Below are 17862 nucleotides of genomic sequence, written 5' to 3' on the forward strand. Positions count from 1 at the left end.
CTTTCAACACTAACGATAAAGAAAAAACAGGTACTGAAATGGGGCAAGGGAGAGGTTTCTTAAAATAGCTACTTATTCAAATTTTATGCTACTGAGTTCCACAGGTATTTTTTCACTGTCTTCTCTAGTACTCAGGTTGCTTATTTAAGTTGTTACAAACATATAACTGATTCTATTTTTTTCAGTTTAATTAGCCGAATAGTACAAACTTTCCTAATAAGAACAGCAGTCCATCAAAAAAGTTTATTAAACACATGAAACAGTTTCAGTAAAATATATCAGTTTCAGTAAGATAATTCTTCAGTACTTTACCATTGTCTTCCTTTCTTTACAGTATCAGGTGAATTAACAATATTGCCATTAATAAACTATTAGAAATATTACATAAACAGTTTGCTATATTTGTACAATAAAACTAAGAGGTGTACAGTTGTAGCCTTTTTAACTGTAAGAATATCTGGATTTTCAAGGAATGCAATAGTACGAATAGAGGAAGGAAGGTCAAAGTTGTATACCACCTCAGGTATTAAAATAGTAAGAAAAGAGATCAGGAACACTTAAACCATTTCATACAGATATAAACATAACTAAACTTACCTGAACCGCACAACCAAGTAAAAGCAGGAGGAGTTTTTTTATTTCTTCAGTACCTGTCTCTAAGAAGAAAACAAGAACAAAAAAATGGTAGGTGTAAAATGGTAATCTGAGCTTCTTCCCTTATCCCTCAGAAACCATCAGGTTTTATCATTATTTTCATATAATTTATGTTAACCTAGTTTAGAAAACAAAAAGATGAAGAAACCCCCATTTTCCAGCTTTCAGCTTAGTCCTTTTTTTTGCCATTTAACTGCCAACTTTCAGTGTTAACAAATGGCTTAATATCCATAATCGTTTCAAATGGAAAAAAACATCATTTCAGCCCTTCGTAAAGCAAAACTTCAGAGTGACACTTTCAAAAGTGCTTTGGAGACCTGCAAGTTTCCAGCTGTCATCTCAGGTATCTTGAGATAGTTACAAAACTGCTTAAATTATCTGCCACCCCCAAACTGTAAGAGTAAGGTGACAAGTTCATTTAAATTATTTTATAAAGCTGTATTAGATATTCATCTGCACATCTAAAAATCAAAATGTATTTCCAAATCTGGCCTTAAGCATCTTAAATCTCCTAAAGAAGCTTAAGTTAAAGAACTCTGTTTACAGATCAGTAAAGATGTTTTTTACTTTTTACCTTCAAAATGTCCTCGTCTTGCTACTAAATATACACTATATCTAGAATATAAATTGCCATAAAGCAAATGCTTTAAGGATGGCAAAATAGCTTAGACTAGCTGGAATTAAGTTTTATATGGTCATATATCATTTTGCTTTACTGAAACAGAAAACACTATCCATTGGGCTATCTAGGAATAAAAGGGTCCTAATAGCATCCTTTCTACAATATACTCTGGATTTCAGCCAATAGTTTATTTCATTGTTAGCTAACCAGACAAAAGCTATGCTGTCAAATATAATAATGCTGGGTCTGGCTAGAAATCTGACCTTTATTCTGCAAAACTGTACTCTGCGACACAGCTGGTGTAACTACTACTGATACCAACAGATTCACTCTCAGTCCAAATAGCAAACAGTGAATGTCTATGTACTGAAGTATGCACAGACATTCTTGAACCTGACCTAAGTTACTGAAGTCCCTTTTTTTAAAGGACTCGGTAATCACAGGTGATCTCCAATGACCATGAGATGATTATAAGCATCTAAAAGAAAACTCAACCAGAACCTTCTTTCCTAAATGGCAGTTTGCAATCTTCTACATTGGGCAACTAAGTCTATTTTGGATGAATCCCCACATAAGAAAGACGTAACCATTCACTTACAAGCACTTGCAAAATTGTCCTTTGATTTGATCCACTACGGTACCTTGTAAGTGAAACAAATGTAAAATCCTTCTCAAAAAGTTACAGATATGAGGTAATCTTGATCAAAAGACGAAATTAAAAAGAAATCAAGAAAAGGCCAAAAAGGATACAGAACTCTTAATGATTTTGACTAGCTTTCAGTAAAGAGTCAAGCCTGCTGCCATAAAGCAGAGATGAAAGACAGATGCTAAGCTTCTCCATCCTCCCCATAGCTTCAGGAGTTCTCTGTGCATTATAATACTAATTCAAGAGCCTTTTTCAAACATTGACTCAACCTGCTTCTTTTAGAGGGAGGTATGTAAAATCCCAATGAACATGTAATGTTTCAATTTTTCAAAAGAGGTTTGTCAAGTAGATATGTTACAAAGAACACGAAGTCAAATGGGAGATCTTTAATCATTTATACAGACTTCTTGTATCCCAAAGACTCGAGTTGTGAAGTCTTTTACATAGAAATAGAAAACATCAATGAACATGTTTCATCAGAAGCATGCTACTTCAGCTAAAGAAGGGGAATTCCACCTGGCTGCCTGTCTTAATCAATAAAGGTTAACCAGAATATTGTAATAGAAGGAATCCATCCCAACATCTCACATCCTACATTCACTTATCCCAATAGATTTATCACACTTCTTTGTTTTGTTTTTTTTTTTTTAAAGCAATCCCTGAACTCCTCTTCGGACGCTCATTTGCACACTGCTTCAGCATCTCTTGACTGGCTTTTAAAAGCCTACCTGAACATAGTTTCCATGTCTCTCCCCCACATTCCCTGAAGGAACATGGTAAAATATTGAACAACCTCAGCCTCCCATGGCTACCAACCATCTCGTGTGTTTTTCTTCCTTTTTCTCCATCACAAATGCAGAAATAGATCATTCTCTTCTACACTCTCCAACTTGCTGCTTGAACTTTGTCCCTACCCTACCCTTCAATCTTCTCTGCACTCACTCTTATCCCTGACTTTCATACCCTCTGCAGCCTTCCATCCTCCCCTGGCTTGCTCCCTCAGAAATATGAACTTGTTTTTATCTTTCCTCTTCCCCTGTTAAAGAACATTTGCCTCATCATTATCTCCTTTCTCCTTTTCCTCTGTAATTTAACTTAACATTTACAGTCACAGGCTGTAGCTCTTCTCCCATTTTCTCCTCAAACTGGCTTCCTGCCAATTAGCTCAACTGAAGTGCTTCTTGATAAAGTCTCTGATGAACTCTTTTTTAGCAAAGCTCAAATCCAGCATTCTATCTGCATTTTCCTTTATTAGCCAACTGCCTCTGATACAGTCAAACACACTTCTCTTCCTTAAATCTTATCTGCCCTTGCCTTCTGCAATTTGTCGTCTTCTGGTATTTGTCTACTAATCATTCCTTAAGTACAAAGTAGTGCAAAGGGGAAAAACTGGGAGACATTCCTGTGAAAAATGATAGCTACAGCCTAAGCTTTAGTGGACCAAATCCAAATCATTATCAGAGAACTGACTTTTACTATGGGGGCTCGCCTTGATGCAGTTAGATTTACACAGTAAGTCTCTCAAAAGGTCACTGAGGTTTGATTTTGCTACACTTGCCCACTAAAGAAAAAAAGCTTAAAAATCCCTGTAGGGATGAGGTCCTCTTCAAGTTGACATTGTAAGAACAGTCCTAACTTTCAAAGGGGAACAGTTCTGGATGGAACCCAAAAGAACAGGTCTATCTTCTGATTCAGATCAAACTCCATTATGAACTCAGGCAGGAATCTGAAACATCTTCAAGAATATTGTCCGTACACAACAAATTTTTTTTAATATGTGGGCTATGCTACAGTAAAGTCCTTATTTTCTCACAAATCCAGTAATGTCCCCACAGGAGAGCAATGCCTACACCACCAGAGGTTCCAGCTGCCAAACCACAAAAGCTACATAGACTTAGCTGAGGTCCCAAAACAGGAAGAAGCCTTCTTATTAATGACTAAAGCATAGTTTTTTATGTAGACAACTGAATACCAAATTATCTTTGTGGATTTTTGCAGCGCATTTTTAATAAAATTTCATCTTATACTACACTATTGTTAAGACATATTTTGTCTCAGTATCTTGAAGAGAATAAAAAATGTCACTACAAAAACAATACTATGACCCGTTTTTTTTAATCCATTCTTCCACTAAATCTGGTTTCTAGGCAAATCCATGGAGTCTTTCAAAAATCTTAAGAAAGTCTGGAATCAAAATATAAAAGCATGATGGATTCTATTCTTTTGGAAAAGAAGAGACCACATTCACACTTCTTGGTGCATACGATAGATTACAGCATCTACACATATAAAAACTTAAAAGGCTGTGACCTCAGAAGCAAAAGCAGCAATATTCAAAAGCAGAAAGCAAAAATCAAAAATATTAAATAAAGATACCTACATAAATGGGATATATGCAGATGGGATGTGGAAAGTATCAACGTTATGAACCCTGGAACTGAAAAGTGAGGTAACACAGATGGTTCTTCTTGCTCATGAGAAAAATTTGTCTCACTTACACAGAAGCATGGCATATAAGACATCTTAAATAAATAAAAAAAGCCAGGGGAAGCTACACAGCCTGTTAGAGTAGTTCCTAACCTCTCTGCTGAGGTGCTAGAACATCAGAAGTAGAACACCTGGGACACATTAGACCCAAGTAAATAAATTCTGCCCAATCCATAGTGGCTCCATGCAGGCCAGGTGTGTCTGCTCCGTGCTTCTGGAATTGAGAGCATGGTGCAGAGATTCCCAAGTGGCTGTGGATAGTCAGCTGGGTCCATACAGGCTAATTTTCTTGGTCTGAAAATTGCAACTCTCAGAGCTGGAAGCAGAGAAGGTGGGAGCATGGAGAAGAGAGTGTCAGTTCAGGGGAGAAAGCAAGAAGGTAATTGCAATATTTTTCAGGTAACGATGCAAGAGAAGCAGGAGAGTTTTGGGGAAGGAAAAACAAGGATTAGGAGTTGGATCAAGTGAGATTCATTGAACTGCCAATTTTCTCAGGGGTGGCTTAGGTAAAGAAAGTTGAGAGCGTAGTAGCTGGGAATACATGAAACTTATACTTTGTCATATCAGTGGCTCACTGGTTGCTGGGAAATGCACTTCGTTTCAGTATAAATCCTAATGACAGTCAGTGCTGAGGTTTGGACAGAACACATTTTTGTAAAGCATGGACCTTTGGTGTAAACAAAGAAAACGTTACTCATTATTAAACCACTTATTTGCTAAAAGTATTTACACCATCTTCTGTTGAAAGGCTTAATCCTATATTAATTTTATTTCCAGTGAAACAATACATATTATTACATCAATATAAATTTTCATCTTAGTTAAAAATAAACTTACCAGAAAAAGGATTTTTGCCAATTATTAATACATTTGGCAAAGACATCATGATCAACTGCTGCAAATTCTCCTATAAAAGTTAATTAAAATATTATTTAAATCATATGTATTGAATGAAAGCAAACATCAAATACTAACCACCACAGAGAAATTAGTATTACATAAGTAGTTTAAAATTTTTCAGGTCTTAATACATGCATGTTCAATACTTAATTATTTGGACTCTAATTAAAAAAAACTTTACAAGTATGAATTACTTCTACAAAAGCCTTGTTTTATTGGTTTGCAAGATCATCTCAACATGGTAAAATCCTCTTGTGGCAATGAGCTGGCTTATGGATCTTAAGCCAACTAGATCCTGTGTCTCAGAATGTAGCAAAACTCCTTTAAATCATGAGTGTTCTGGTTTCTCTGACTAGCTTATTGACAGATGTTTATTTTATTTGCTCTAAATTGCATTTATACTACAAAATATCAACTTCCTCTATTTCATGTCCATAGTCTCGATGGCCTTGCCAAAACGTGGATGTGAAAATTACAGGTTTTTTCCTGCAGTTATGCTGGGACAATCCTGAATATAAAGCTACAAAATCCTATTTGCATGATCGGGCGGAGTTTTAGTTTGGTAAGTCCCACGCACTCAAGCAGCAGCTTTGCCTATCTATTCTATAGACTGTATCAATGGATAGTTTCTGTCAGCCAGTAATGGCTGTAATCAGGTCAAATCCCCAGTCTAGACAGAGCCTAATTCTTCTGAAGCAGAATAGTCCTCCTCCTGTTCCCAGATGTTTATTCACAGCAGATGCCATCCCATCAGTAGCTCTGGAGTCATGCTTTTTGTTTTTCCACAGTGACAGATTCATTAATACATAAAATGTTCATACTCAAAAGCAATGTATTTCAGAACCATCACCGCTTTATATCCAAAAGACACACATTATGTGTCATTATTGTAAGCTAAAAACCTAACATAAAAGTCAACTCATTTTAAGTCACATTTGAAAAATGACAGCATTCCTTGAAAAACACCTGTAGAAATTATTAGCTATAGCTATACTTGAAAGTTCTCACTAGTTAATATAGGACATAAAAAATTATATCCGAATTGATTAATACTAGACTGAAAAATATGTACTCTTACTGCACATGCCTAAGACAAATTATAAGGAAGGAGAAAATAGCTTTGACCTACTCAAATATGAATTTCAACCAACCATGACTCTTGTACTTCTGAGATCTTGATGACAATTTTCAAATTAAAAAAAAAAAAAAAAGATATGAAGTGCACCACAGAAAGTTTTAAATCAATAAAGAACAGATAAAATATAAGGAATTCAATGCATATTTATAGCTACTATGAAAAAAAATCACATACTTTAAAAAGTGGGGGCTTGGTGGCTTTTTTGTTGTTTGTTTTTTTGTAATAGCTCAAATAATTCCATGATGCTATTATAAAGTTTTTCTTACTGTGAGGCAGAGTACAAGCAGGGGTAACCAAGAAATGTGTCCTCTATGGACTAATGACATTATCACCTCTTTTCTTACAACACCTCTACCTTGCTTGAAAGATGTCTACCACCTTTTCTGTCACACAGTGTTAACTTCATCAGTAAGCTTGGTGCAACTGCTCTCAATTTGTGTTTACTTTTGAAATGACTGCTTCTATTAAAAACCTGACATTGGAACCTGTGTCTCCCAAAATTCACATATTTATTTTAACTGTTATTTAACCTGCAAAAATAAACTAAGCCTATTTACAGAATTCTGCCTTGCTTGTACAAACTTGCAGAGTTCATTAGCATTTATTTTATTAAGGACTCACACATCATCTGTCAAATGAGGCTGACAGAGCACGCATGGGAGTCATGGAAGCTCACTGTATAAAACCTCCAAAGCCCACAAAACGTGATAGGTGGATCAGTTTTCCTGAATCAGCTGCTGAGAACAATTCCACACTCATGTTGCCAGGAAATGCATAGGCTCAAAAGACTGGTTTGGGACCTAGTAAGAGTTTGGTGATGCTCTAAGGAAGTAAAGCAGCTTCACTGGAAAAAGAAGATGCAATTGTAATTACAGAAAAGAACAAAGATGACACAGGAACCAAAAAACTTGTATAGTCTAACATGACATTTTAATTTTGAATGTTGTATTCTATCAGTGCCGTGTTTTTGACAAGTACATATACACAACACTGATGCAATTATGTGCTAAATTGAGAATGTTTTCCAGAGATGTTATAAAAACACATGGAATAAACTAGCATGGACAAGCTCACAATAAAGAGTTTTAAGAGTTAGGATAACAGAATGCTAAAAATTAAAAAACCCTATATCCATTAATATCTTATCCCTACTGTAGTATTCCAGACATTAATTAATCTTGTATCTCAATACAATCATTACCTTCCATGCTCCACTACTCTCAGGCACCCCACTCAGAACATATACCAAGCATGATAACCTGTGTAGACAGCTGCCCAAAGCACTCAGGTGTGAGGGCTCACACCTCTTTCAAGGCATACCCCAGGCTACGAGAGGCCTCTCGGATTGATTCCAAGGCATTCGTCAAGCACTAGCTTTTCTGCCTTGGGTAATTTCACAGGTGACAGGAACTAAACTGACACCTTCTTGAAACCGAGTTTGCTATGCTGCCTTGCTAACCCATACACAGGCTGTGGGAAAACACCAGCTGCCAGGCCACACTAAGTTTGAGAGGAAACGACTACTACAGTCCATCCTTCAACACTTCTCTCCAAAACCAGTAAACTACCACAAGACATACACCTCCCTGTACACACGTGGGCACACCTGAGCGACCACCAGCAACATGTGTTGATGTTCAATCAGATATGCCCACATGCAAAAAGCAATTTTAAATGTGAACAAGTGTTCCAGTTTGGCTACTAAATGCCTTTACTCCTACTAAAATGCCAGACCTGCAGTGTTTGCAAGTTCCCTCACTTGTACTATCTGAAGAGGCTGGCATCTCACAAGACTAGGAGCCTGAGAGACTGGGGACGGAAAGGGGGAAAAAGGTCTATGCAGTTCTATACAGCTTACACTTACACAGGGCAAACTTGAACCATTAAAGGCATGGTGACTGATTTTAACATTTATTGAGTATGAATACTTTTTTGTTTTAAAAAAGCCATAATAAATTATTTCTAACACAAAGGTTTGGAGCAACATTAACAATCCTGAATCATTCAAAGGTAAGCTACCTAAATGCAAGCAATTCTGCCTGATCCTGTTGCACTAGGACTGGCTGATACTATAAGGCCAAAGAAGCACAGGGAATGCTTTGTATTCAAATAAAGATCAATCCTGTCAGTGTTTGTGCCTCCTGTTGCACCAGTTGTGAAACACTAATGCCTGGTCAAAAATGACTACCATCAGGAAATGGAAAAGCATATGGGTCTTACCAGGCAGCATTTATACCCACACATAGTAGCTGCCAAGAAAAGAATGATGTGAAGTATGCAGAAGCTCAAAGTGCTAGCTAGAAAGACATACAGTGGTTGACCTCCACAGTAAGTGACAGCTGGGAATTTTCACTGCACTTTGGAGTTTTTGAGAACATGTACTATGCGTGTACACACGAGGAAAAGCATACAACAGTACAGGCTCTTGTCATGATGCACTCACTATTAAGAGGCAGATAAAGGAGATTTTCTCCCAGATCTGGACTCTCCTGGCAGAAAGGTGCAGGGAATTGTGGAAGGGCACTGAAAGACACACTGTAAGGGATGCTGGTGGTATCTGCAGTGTCCTACTACAGCATGTCCATGTGTACACCACTCTATTCAGGCTCTGCATCTAGAAGGCATAGTACCAGCTCTTACCTACCACAAAACCCACAAAAATTCAATGGCTATTTTACAGCTCTAAATTAGATCATCACTGCATTTGCTACGAATTCCCATCTGATTGTTATCATCTCACTGATTTTTTTCCTACTGAAATCAAATTAATTCTATAAGCAATAAATTTTATCACATTTTCTTACAAAGATTTCATTGATAAAGACTAAATACACATTTAATAATTTCTCTCATTGGCACAAAACTTGCCTCAATTCAGAAAATACCAACTGATACTGCTTAATGTACTGTATGAGCAAAGATGGAGAATACCTAACGTATAAACGTATTATCATTCACATACAAGTATTTCTAGACTACTACTATACCTGTAAATTAAGCATGATAAAAAATTTGACCAGATTTATAAAAAAATAACCATCTATACAATATCTCAAAATATTAATCTTATTATTGCTACCCTTAAAGGCGTAACTATTAAAGAATACTTGGAAACAATTCTAGGCAAAACATAATACAAGAAACAATTACTGACCTGATAGTAAGTTTTTATTTGTTTCACCAAAATAGACAAATTTTGAATCCTTAATGATGCATCATTGTTTACTTTTTTGTTTATCCTCTGATTAGCAGACTTTGGATTACTGAAAAAAAATAAACAAACACACTGAACATTAACCTTTAAAGTCTCTATATAAAACCAATGATATAGTTAATGTGCCAGCATTACAACTTCTTGTCTCAGTTACCATGCCACTTTTTTCCCTCCACAAGTAAATAAGGACTTGTGGAAGTGACTGCCAAAGGCAGAAAGAAGTAACTTGAAACATCTGTCTCCAATACAGCTAGTCAGATTAGCACCCTTTTTGGCTATTAACGCAGTACGTAATTGGGAGCACCCATCACAATTACCACAGAATGAATGCAAGAAGAAAGTTTTTGTGGCTCTGCCCTTCTTCACAAGCAGGCCCATCCCTGACAGAATACAGAAAGCAGAACATAGCTATAATGTAAATATTCCAGCACACACTGCAGACATCACGAATGATGCTCACTGATGCAGACAATTATGAATAACAGAATTCAGACTGGCTACATTAATGAATGTCTATAAACTGAAAAACTATATGATGCTATTTTACTATCTTGAGGCACAAAAACAATGTAAGTTTTAACTTTTAGAACAATGAGGAATATGAAATACATCATGCTAACACACACTAAGTTATATTAATTTTATTTACAGATGACTGAAATCTGTCAACAAAGAGATTATTAATTGGGAGTTTTTGTCATGTACTCTCACATACCACCAGATTTTTCTCTGGTTTATCATGGCTTCAGAGAGGCATCAATACCTTTTTCCTTCACAAAGTAGAAAGGATCTGAGGAAACGCAGATGAGTCACCCTTTTTCCCTACCTCATAACATAACAAGTTATTAACCCCATACAAGACAGTGTGACAACATTCACTGTGATTTTTCAAGGAAAACAATGCAGAACCAATGCAACTCCCCCACGACACCCTGTAAAAGGCTTTGAGAATTCATAAGGGACGGCCAATGTGAAGTTTCTTAACTTTTACAAAGATACTTGATACAGTTGCACAATGCAACTTTTGATATTTAATGATATTATTGTATTGTTTAATGATATTATTGTCAGATAAATGTACAGCTGACTGGAATACTGCACTCAAACAAGAAACTACCAACTTCTCGCTGTCAAACTGGAGGTTCCTACAAGGGTGTGTGTCTGCTGGGCCTCGTTTTATTCAACGTTGCCATTCATGATTTAGACAATGGAACACAGAATACAGTTATCAGAACTGCCATTGGCAAAAATTGGGAGGAATAAGAAAAAACAACCAAAAAAACTTCAAAGAACACTATGGCAATTGAGAATGATCCTGATAAAGTGCAAAAGTGATGTGACAGCACTATAAAGGAATTCAGTAACAACATGTACAGGCAAAGGATTATACTCAGGAATCAAATGCAGGAAGAGGAGTAACTTGCTATAACACAAAAATCACCTGAATATTGTAGTGGACACAACCAAACACCAAGGAAAAAGAAATACCATTGCCAACCCCCCCAATTCTTCAGGTTTTTTTAGTATAAGTGCTGTCTAAAAGAGAGGTAGTTATTCTTTCCATGGTACAGATGATGCTTCAGTTACCAGAGAGTCACACTTCAAGGAAGGTCTGCATTTGTACTTCTCTCACACGTGAATCACCTGGGTTCTAAGCAGCATGCAAAGGCTCATCACAGGCCTTCCCTCAATTACTTGGGCATACTGTATTGCCAGGTGACATACAGGTACATCTGCCCCTGGAGAATAGGAACTGCCTGTCAAAAAGCACATCCATCACACAGCAAATTCTTGCAGAGTTCCTTAGGAGGAGACCGAACAGAGCAGGTTACAGGTCAGCGTGAATTGTCTTGGTAGGACACCTAGGACCTGCAACCTGAAAGCCAGATGCTACTGATGCACATAAACTGAAGGCTGTGCAGAGGACACCAGAAAAAGAACATGCACCATATGGAACAGATATATATTTTATCTGAAGAAACTACATGGAAGTAGTCTACAAGATCATCGATATATATATGATTCATACATTTCTATACAGATACTCGATTCAACTAATGTGTAAGTGTAAACAACCAACTCCCCAAAATGAGCTATTTCATCTACTCCACTGAACACAGTAGCATCCTGATTTATTTTAATGCAGTTTATCACTTTGATAGTTTCACATGCTCTTTGTACGAGTATCGCTGTAGACAAAATTTACATATTTTTCATTTAAATTTAAGTTACCTAAACAAACTTCTATTTGCCTTTTACAGCTTGCTTTGGTTTTAGCATGTTAGAATTTTTAAAAGATCTATTTATGGCTTTTCTTCAGTTTATTGCTATCACAATTTCCTGGCTTGTAAGCATGAATAGAAATAACGTAGAAAAAACATTGCCAGGAAAGGAAGTCAGATCATATAAAAACCACACCTCCAACACAGTCATTTTTAAAAGGAAAGCAGTAAGCATAGCATCTTTTTTCTCTCAAGTATATGAATATAAATCTAGGAAAATTAGGACACAGATTCTTACATGGGTAATTGCCTCATTCCTAAATGCTCATCACCACGTGCCTAAAAATACTATAAACAATTAAAGTACATTTTAGAACATATTAGCCGAAACTATGTGACTAAGATGTCACCTTGAATTAATTCAGCCAACCTGTAGCTACAAAAGGAACTAAATGGGCTAAAAATTATTATGCTTTGCAGATATGCAGAACTGAACTCCTTGCCAAACTGAATTCATTCAAATTTGTTAAAATCAGAAGAGAAAATCCAGGATAAATCCTGCTGACCTGATGCTGTACAGAGATCAGCTGAAGTCTCCTATTTCTACATTCGTATCTCCAAAAGGCCGATTTGGGCCCTTAATCTTCATCTTTAATCTTAATGACTATCGGATTATCTCCAGGCTTTTTCATCATCTTCAGCAGCATTTCTACAGCCATATATTTTAGATGATTCTCCCTTTAGAGCACTCAAAATAGAGGGCACTAGAGCTTCCTGAATATTGTAATAGCTCTTATTTTAGTAGCAACACAAAAATTAGTGTGCAACCACATGAACTCAAAACACAACTGTCATAAAAGCTCAGGCTTTACACTTTATAATTTCAAACGCTGCACTAGAAAATTTAGACAGATCTTGTAAGAACAAAAACTTTAACATTTGCATAGCACTGTCTTCATAATGCTATGTAAACATAAATCTTTGCACACTCTTAAGACAAATTGTTACTCTCCCAATACTACAAATGGGAAATGAACACAGAAACAAACTCCTGAACAGCAGCAGAAACAATCAGTGCCAAGGATATCTGTGAGAAGGAGGAAAAAAAATTGGCAATTACAGCCCAAGATTTCCTATGACACAAATTCTTAGTTCCACACCTTTGTCACCACTTCCATCTTCATGTTTTGCTGGACAATATTTCACTACTGGGACTCACATACACCAAAGATACAGCACATGATCTTTGTGTTTTATTTGATGATATGAAAATAAATTTTTTAAATCAGAAGTCATAACACCTGGGCAAGATCAGGAACTGTAGGATGTCATTACACTTGTACCTGGACTTTGCTCCTTAATACCAGCACTTCTCCTCACAGTACAAAAATAAATAATTCATGTGTCTCAAATGCTGCACTAACAGATACTAACAGAATCTGAGCACTTTTAGAACACTTTAGCGGATGCCTGGCAACAGTACTACAGCAAATCATTCTTATGTATCATCTTCTCCATCTTAATCCTTAGAAATCATGTATGGATCAACTCTACCAAATTATGCATTAATAAAGATAATCAGAAATTCTGTGGTATTAGCCTTGTGTCAAAGTTAATGTTGATACATATAAAAGATTTTTTAAATCTTCCAACTACTGTTGAAAGTAAAGTAACATTCTTTTATTTCCACCAATACACCCCGTGTATCCCCCTCCTCCTGTATGTGTGTGTGTATATATATGGGTTTGGTTTTTTTTAATGTGGTGTGTATCTTCATCTATCAAGACCAGTTCAATGGCTGACACATATTCCTTACAATTTATGGAAATTCCAGGCTTCTTTTTTGATAAAAGTTACACTGTTTTGGGTCAAAATGATTCATTCCTGTATCTTAAACCAGAAAGCATTCAACTTTTTCTTTTTTTTTTTTTTTTTTTTTGGCATGAATTGCAGGAAACAGTTTACTGAGATTGTGAATTTTGCTGGGAAAACTTGGGCCACAGATGTGCCCTCGAACTGTACCATTACCACTTGAAAAAACTCACAGTCCAGTTATATGATCCTCTGCTAGTACAGACTATCAACAATTAAAATCAGAATGTCAGCTTCAGGACAACCTGGTGCACAGAATAAATTTATTTTAATAATCTTAAATTTTTCCCACAGATTATGGTCCAACAGAGACCCAAACCTCAAAGTTCCCTTAACGTTTTTCAGCAGAGCTTTAAAATAGATTATGGTAACATGAAGTTTAACCCCTTGCTCTTGAGGATCAATAAAACTGAGTTACTTAAATATCAGTACTAACACTACTAATCTCTACTAATCATTTTAAATGTAATTAAACATGTAGCCTCAATAACTCACTATAGCTAGTAGGGAGTTTTATTTCTTTGATTTTGTCACTTTTTTTGTGAAGATTGTTGTATTGGCTCATTATCCTTCAAACAAGAGAGGTAAGTTGTCTTTGACACTCTCAATCAACACGTTAGCAATGACTAGGATGACTTTTACTTGAAAAAAAGGTCGTCTTCTAACTCTTCCTGGAGTGGAATCCTGCTCTCAATACCTTCCAGTGCAAAGAGGACTCTACCTCTGTACAATGGTAATTTAATGACATAATGTGATTAGAAAGATTTAAATTATTATACTTTATAAACACAGAATATTAATAGGCTACCTATTAAAATGACCCACCCGTTGAAACATAAACACTTAAAATAGAGGCCACTTGATAGAAGAACCCTTCAGTGTTTGCATTTACCAGTGTTCCCTAATCTTCGGTCACTGATTTCTAGCTTTCAGATTATGTTTGAACTCTCAGTTTTGACTTGCAAAGTGTATTGAACAGCCAAGAACAGGCCTGACAGATAACTTCTCGCACCATGCACTGTTACCAAAATAACTGTGATTAGGTCCTTCAGCAGGAGATTCATTATTTTAAAAAATAAACCCACCTTCATTCCCAATACTGATAACCAGGCCTTGTTCTCTCAAAGCCTCCAACTTCAAAGCTCGGTAGTCTCCTTAATCCACAAAACACCATTTTAAATAATCTTCGTTTAGTCAATATAGTCCATCTTCTTAAGTATTGGTATCTTAACTTGTTCCTCTCAAAGAGGAAATAACATAGCATGATGTTATCTACACATTTTCCGTAATATGTTGTTTGTATAACTGTTTTGTCAGACTGGTCCAAGCCAAGAATAGACATACTAATTTTCTTATCAAGCATTTGAAATAACTAACGAGAAAAACTAATTAAATATAATGTGCAAATATTTTTCATTCAGAAAGATAAAATTCTAAACATAAATCGCCAAAACCCATATTGCTTTCAAGAGCATGCATCTTTTAAATTAGTTTACATTTTTTGGCAACTACTTTATTACAGATTCTAATAAATTATTTGTATCCATATGTTGAATTGTTTAATTTTTATGACCTAGAAAATTTTTATAATAATTACATTTTAATTAATACTAAATAATTCTGCTTATTAGAATACATTTGGTCCAATACCACTGAAATAAACTAGTACATGCTGTTGGGAACACAACAAGATGCAAATGAAATAATTTTGAAAATAAATAGATTCTAAAATAAAGCTTTGTAAAAGATAGCTTTAAAAATCAGTTTTTTAAAAACATAAGATTCTAGTGGCTACTGTGTTAGTTACACTATAAACATTTTTAAGGCAATACATGCTCTGAACTCTGAGTCGCTCCTTTTATTAGGTGGAGATACTGAACTGCTTCAGTGGCAAATAGCCTAGCAAAATAGGGCAAATCTGTCTAGAAGTCAATAGGAAGCAGAGCAGTAAAAGATACCCTTAAGCAATTTTACATTTAAAAGCAACCTACTTATGACAAGATACATTAATTTCAATAGCAATAAAAACAGACAAGAGCATCTATCCCAATAATGCATTAGTTTAAAACTACTGATTACACAGAGAACTTCAGTGATTTTGAAATACTACCAGTGTCATGAATTACAGATTGAGACTTCATATAATCAGGGATTATGTGTCTTTAATTTTTCATTGACCAAAATCTATCAGAAATGGGAACGTGATAGCTTAATGGCTTCATGCTTAAATCTATGCAGACTGCAAACCAGTTGTGTCCTCTCTTGCCATCTGTTCCTTGATGGTACTTAATGATTAAGTCTAGTACTGTAACGCACACTAATTTTAAATATAACATTGTTTGAATGTATTTGTTAAGTACAGTGAAATGCTGAAACAAGCAATTTGGAAAAAATTCTACACAAGTGTACATCTCAAAGGGTAATAAATATTGACTGTTACTCTGTCTGTGTTTTAGCTTCCAGTAGCACAGTATTCACTTTTACACATAAATGTTTCTTGCCTACTAAAGTTGTATCTTTTTTGCAAAGTCCCACTAAATGGAATACTGAGGCTTACTCTTGCTCTCTTCCAAATTTTTCAGTAATTACTGATACCAGAATGTTTGGATAGATTTCAAATAATAAAACAGCATTTCCATTATTTACTATTAGCAAAAAAATAATAAACATGTACAAAATGTGTTTTACAAAGAAATTTAATACAGCAGTGTCCTTTTACTGTGAAAGTTAAAATAAAACCGGGGCCTTCACTGAAGAATAATTGATAATCTCCAATTTGCTTTAAACATCTGAAGCAACACCAGACAAAGCAGTACACTGAGGCAATGGAGTTATCAGAAGCACCTCTGCATATGGGACAAAAGCAGCACTGGCCTTCACCAGTGTACTGTTTGATCAGTTTTAAAATCATAGTCACAAGGTCAGTCTGCAGAAGTTACAGTATCAAATAATGGGACAGATTCTGAAGTACAATACTGTCAGTATCTGAACCTTGTGATCACGCATATTCTAGAAACGTTGGTACAAGATGGCATACTTCAAACTCCTCCTGCATCTGCCAGTATGATCAATTTCTGCTGTCAAAGATATTTCCATGCTAAATTTATCAAAAAGATAAAGAAAAAAATCTTAACACTCCTTTTCTACACCTCTGGCACACATTCATCAGGACTTCTCTGTTGATAGAAATGGATTTAAATGGATGACTTCCCTAAAGAATAATTTGTGACACAGACTATCCACTGTTGAAGTGTGCAGAGAACTAACTTGGCACATTCTTACCTGGAAAATAGATGGCAATAAAATCCTTCCACCTCTCAAAGAGCATCATACAAGACATGCAAGCCCTGAGGCTGTAACGTATTGATGATACTGAACGATGTGATGGCCTGGTGATATTACACAATGCACACTTGACTATTACAACTGGAGAGTCGCAGTCTGACTTGCCGAAGACGCAAGAGATGCATGTTCTAGAGTTGCTCAAGTGTTCACTTTTCAACCCTGCTTAGCCATTGCATCTTTGTGCACTTACACAGGATCCAGTAAAAGGATGCTCTAATCCTAACCTGCAATAAGCAAGCAAATGTTGTGATTTATACTAACCACTCTTCTTTGCCTTTTTAGTGGGCATTTATGACAATCTACCTCTTACTTGTAAAACACCTTTATTTCTACCCTTGAGACAACACTGCTCAAGCAGCAATCAATGCACGGTTAAAATGATCATGTAGTCCTGCAGACATCTGCTCAAACGTCTAAAGATATCATTACAAATGCTGAGAGATCCTTTACCACAAAATAAGCTGCATATTAATACCTCAATTTAAGGACACTTTGCTAACTCTGCACTTAGCAAAGATTGACTTTATGTGCCAGAAGTTTAATAGTTGTATCAAAGTTGTTTTGCCCCATGCTAATGTGAGTAGGAAGTAGGTCTAACATCAAAAGCCTTACGGCCCTTGCACAAAACCTCATTTGCTAGGATTATGTCCAACATCATAAACTATTAGGAGGCTGAAGCCCTATGCCTACTTTTACAAAAACACAACCAAGCAGCCTACAACAAATCGACTGGCTGGTGGGGATCACTGGGAACACTGCCAA

General features: G+C 36.0%; 1 protein-coding gene across 19 annotated transcripts in view; it reads right to left on the minus strand.

Moving 5' to 3' along the window:
• Window positions 1–17862, minus strand: part of CCDC88A (coiled-coil domain containing 88A) — an 85966-nt gene that overhangs the window by 56097 nt on the left and 12007 nt on the right. For all 19 annotated transcript variants that reach the window (XM_052783974.1, XM_052783975.1, XM_052783973.1 and 16 more), the window contains 3 exons: window positions 9602–9710; window positions 5247–5316; window positions 598–656 (listed from right to left, as the gene is read on the minus strand). In XM_052783974.1, coding sequence (XP_052639934.1) covers window positions 598–656; window positions 5247–5316; window positions 9602–9710 — 238 coding nt within the window. The remainder of the gene's footprint in view (window positions 1–597; window positions 657–5246; window positions 5317–9601; window positions 9711–17862) is intronic.

This window comes from Harpia harpyja, chromosome 4, assembly GCF_026419915.1.
Source record: "Harpia harpyja isolate bHarHar1 chromosome 4, bHarHar1 primary haplotype, whole genome shotgun sequence".
Lineage (NCBI taxonomy): Eukaryota > Metazoa > Chordata > Aves > Accipitriformes > Accipitridae > Harpia > Harpia harpyja.